General features: G+C 67.2%; 2 protein-coding genes across 2 annotated transcripts in view; one reads left to right on the top strand and one right to left on the bottom strand.

Annotated features, from left to right (window-relative positions):
* Positions 1 to 321: 321 nt before the first annotated feature.
* MNEG_11903 (hypothetical protein) lies at positions 322 to 1299 on the bottom strand (the record flags this gene model as incomplete). The annotated part of the gene is made up of 4 exons (XM_014039626.1): positions 322 to 452; positions 605 to 666; positions 847 to 998; positions 1243 to 1299. The coding sequence occupies 4 exons, from the start codon at positions 1297 to 1299 to the stop codon at positions 322 to 324; spliced, it is 402 nt and encodes a 133-aa protein (XP_013895080.1).
* A 212-nt stretch (positions 1300 to 1511) lies between these two features.
* Positions 1512 to 3983, top strand: part of MNEG_11902 (hypothetical protein) — a gene marked incomplete at both ends in the record, with an annotated part of 4584 nt that continues 2112 nt past the window's right edge. The window contains 5 exons of the mRNA XM_014039625.1: positions 1512 to 1532; positions 1935 to 2003; positions 2243 to 2424; positions 2613 to 2837; positions 3023 to 3968. Coding sequence (XP_013895079.1) covers positions 1512 to 1532; positions 1935 to 2003; positions 2243 to 2424; positions 2613 to 2837; positions 3023 to 3968 — 1443 coding nt within the window. The remainder of the gene's footprint in view (positions 1533 to 1934; positions 2004 to 2242; positions 2425 to 2612; positions 2838 to 3022; positions 3969 to 3983) is intronic.

Here is a 3983-nt window from a genome sequence, read left to right as displayed (position 1 = left end):
ATTCAGGGGGTTGGGGGTAAGGGTGGTGAGTCGGAGGGGCCGTGGGTCCGTGGGGTTGCGGGGCAGGAACGGGCGGTGCAACCGCATCCGGGGTTCTGCGTGGTGGAGGGGTGCAATCAAAGCCCTCGGGGCCTGTGTGTGTGGCACAGAGCCCACGACGCTGCACAAGCTGCACCCCGGCTGGCGCCGCGTGGGCGCGACTGCCGTCAGCATGCGCGCAACCCCCGCGCGGCGAGCAGGCCCCGTAGCCCCCCGCCCCAGTCCCTCACAACGCCCCGCCGGCTCGCTGCGGACGAAGCCATCTGCCAATGCCCTTGTGCATCACCACGCAGCAGGCGACCCGGGGCCACCCACCTCGCCGGCGTCCTCCTCGGCGCGCCGCAGCAGTTCCTCCGGATCCAATTGCTCCGCCTGCGCCGGCGCCGCCTCGTCGTCCTCCCCCTTGTCCTCATCTGCAGCAAAACGCAGCAGCAGGAGACGCGGCACGTGCCCAGATGTTGGCCGCCGCGGCTTCCAGTGAGTTTCGAGTGATGACAACAGCGGTGTTACCACCCGAAGCAGGCACGACAAGTGCTCAAAACGCGGGGCGCCGTGGGCGCCGTACCTTCAGGCCCGCCGCCTTCCTCGTCGGCGCTGGGGGGCGGCTGGTGGGGGTCGAGATAGTATCTGCGGGGGCAGTCAGCAGGGGGCCGCTGATATTTTCGCAGTATCCAGGTGCGGCTGCACTACCTGGAGAAGCAAGCGCCTGGTAGGCATTGCGGCGGCCCGCTGCTACTGCCGCTGCAGGGCAGGGCGAGCATCCTTCCCACCCTGCAACCGCGTTTGGAGGGGCGCAAGCCGCCGCACCCGGTGCCCTGTGCGCGCGTCGTGAACGCGTATCCGCGCCGCCGCCCCTGGAAGGCCGGGGCCGGCAGGAACGGCGCCGCGGCGGAGGCGGCCTTCGCGAGGGCCTTGGACTTTGCATCCTGGACCATCCGCTGGATGGCGGCTTCCAGCACCTGGGGGAGGGTGCAAGGATTATGAATTCGAGATCTGAGGCCCGAGCCCGAGGGGTGCGCCTGCTCTTATCGCCACCCAAGCGAGCGCGCTGCGCCAGGTCGGCGGCGGGCAGCTGCGGCGGCACTGCGTGCCGCGACGGCGGTGGAGCAGCTGCACGGCTGGGCGGCAGCCTGGGACTGGGCAGGATGCGACTGCGTGGGGGCCGGCCAGCAGCGCGGCGGCGCGACCGCTGCCCGCACGCACCGCAACCGGCTCGGCGGTGGCGCCTCCACCGCGGCGCTGGCTGCCAGACCCGTCCATCTCTGATGCCTAGTGTCTCCTTGTACGCCTGGGCTGATATAAAGACCGTAAAATTCCTTTGATCAGATGGATCTAGTGGGTGACATTGCAGTATGATTATCAGAGCGGCTTGGATTCTAAAAGAAAATCTACACTTACACGAGCAAGAATGCATGGGGAAAGACGCGGTGTCTGCATTAATATGGCACACACCCGCACCCGAAAGATCAATTATGCGTGGGTTGGCTGACGAGGTATGATCACACAAATTTTGAATAGGCACATATTCTTAGAATGATGTCCACGGCTGAAGCACTCGCAGCTGGTCAACATATACTCTATCTATACACGAGCGCCAGCCAGGATGGACGTCCTTCCGCGTGACAGCGTGCCGAGAGAGTATGTCCCACAACCACTGACGGCGCCGCCAGTTGCTGCGCCGCCAGCGAGCAACAGCGCCGGTACTGGCACGCTGCGATCGGTGCGCATTTGAATGTGCTCTGTGTTCAAGCTCAACGCAGTCCCCTGGCAGCAGCTGATGTCGTATTTCACAACGCATGTGCCTGTCACAGCAATGGCACCGCCATGCATACCCTGCGCCACCATTCCGCTCCCCCCCCGCGCCCTCGCTGCCGGTGCCTTGCTTTCTGCTGCAGCTGCGGGACAAGCTGAACGAATACCGAACTGAGAACGCGCTGCTGGGGCGCCTGGCGGGCGACCTGAAGGTGCGCAGTCGTTGACCTGTGTATGCGCGCTGCAGACGTAGACCTTCGCTGCGCAAATGCACACTTCAACCAATGCAGTGTGGCCGGCGGAGCGGGGCAACATAGGACGTGCAGCAACGCCCGCATTGACGGATTTGTCCACGGTTTCAGGCGCGCAAGGCAAGCAGGGCAGCAGGCATCAAGACTGTTGCATGACCGTGCATGACAGTCTCTTCTGCATCATGACGTTGGCTCCACAGGCGGAGCGTGACACTCTAGAGGCGAAGCTGGAGGAAGCCAGGAACGCGGAGGACGGTGCTGCAGCCGAGGCCGCGGGCTGCCGCATGTCGGCCGAGGCGGCCGGGGCGGAGGCGCGGCGGCTGGCGGCCAAGGTGCAGCGGCTGGCGGCGGCGCTGGACTCGGAGCAGCGGGAGCTGCAGCGGTGCGGCGGTTGGGGGGTCAATTTGACGGCCACAGCTGGTCCTCGCACGGCATAGCGCCTGTTCTCCCCCGGTGCAGTGTTTTGAGTCCAACTCTCCATACGGTTGCAAGACCGTCCTCATTCAGCATCATGCTGGAGCTGCACTGACCTGTTCTGAAATGCATGCCGCCACCCCATGTCCCGGCCAGGGCAAAGCAGCACCAGCTGCAGCTCGAGGACGCGGCCCTCGACCTGCGCCAACAGGTGGAGGAAGCTGCCCAGCAGCTGCGCGAGTCGGCCGCCAAGCTCGAAGAGGCCCAGGAGCGCGCAGCGCGGGCAGAGGCGCGGCTGGAGGCTGTCGGGCTGGCGGAGGGGGACGGTCAGATGGCGGCGTGTGCCGAGCAGCTGCTGTCCCGCACCATGGCCCGCGTCAGGTACGGCGGCGCCGGCTGCTCGCCCCAAATGCCCCCCTTCCGCCTGCAGCCGCGCTTTCCTGCGGGGTCGAGCGAGGCATACACCTGGGTTTGTAGCCAGTGCGTTGAGTCCTGCGGAGCAGGTAATGGTGGTAGCTGGGATCCCTGCAGCCCCACCGATCGCATCAACCCCTGGGTTTTCGCAGGGAGCTGACACAGGCACTGGAGGGCAGCCGAACCAAGTCGGCCGGCGCCCTGGCCAAGCTGCAGGAGCGCCTGGCTGGCTGCGAGGCGCACTGGCGCGACCGCTGCGCGGCGGCCGAGCGCGACGCGGCGGCGGCGCGGCGGGACGGCGAGCGGCGCGCGCAGGAGGCGGAGCGGCGGCTGCTGGCGCGGGTGGAGGCGGCGGTGGTATTGGAAGCGCGGTGCAAGCAGCTGGAGAACGAGCTGCAGGACGTGCGGCAGCGGCAGCAGGAGCGGGATGAGCAGGAGGAGCAGCAGCAGCGGGAGCGGCTTGAAAAGCAACAACAGCAAGAGCAGCAGCAGATACAGCGGCAACAGCAAAAACAGCAGAAGCAGCGGCAGCAGCAGCAACAGAAGCATGGAGAGAGCGAGCAGGAGTGTCACAAGGAGATTGAGCAGCAGGCGCCAAGCCAGGATCTGGGGGACGCACTGGCGGCGCGCAAACAGCGAGTGAACGCAAAGCGGCCGGTGGCCCAGCCGCAGCCGCCGGCGCCTGCCAACGACGATCAGCTGATGCCGCCGGCAGCGCAGCAGCCTCCGGCGCTACTACGACCTCAGGCTCAGTCGCAGCCTCAACAGGGGCAGCAGCAGCAGCAGCAGCAGCAGCAGCAGCAGCAGCAGCAGCAGCAGCAGCAGCAGCCCGCTGGTGACGTCATCCTCCTGAGGCGGCAGCTGGGCGAGCGCGCCCGCCAGCTGGCGGCCCTGCGCCAGGAGCTCTCCGAGCTGCGGCAGCACCAGCAGGCGGACCGGCGGCTCGCGACCGACGCGGCCGTGCGTGCGGAGCGGCTGCGGGGTGACGTGGTCAAGGGGGTGGCCGAGCTGCAGCGCCACCTGGATCTGGTGGCCGGCCACGCGGCGGAGAGGGCGCGGCTGGAGGAGCAGCTGAGGCGGCAGGAGGGCGAGATCGCGGTGCGATGCCGTACC

The sequence above is a fragment of the Monoraphidium neglectum genome, assembly GCF_000611645.1.
Source record: "Monoraphidium neglectum strain SAG 48.87 unplaced genomic scaffold scaffold02960, whole genome shotgun sequence".
Classification (NCBI taxonomy): Eukaryota; Viridiplantae; Chlorophyta; class Chlorophyceae; order Sphaeropleales; family Selenastraceae; genus Monoraphidium; species Monoraphidium neglectum.
Note: the sequence above shows the minus strand (reverse complement) of the source record. Positions and strands in the feature narration are given on the sequence as shown.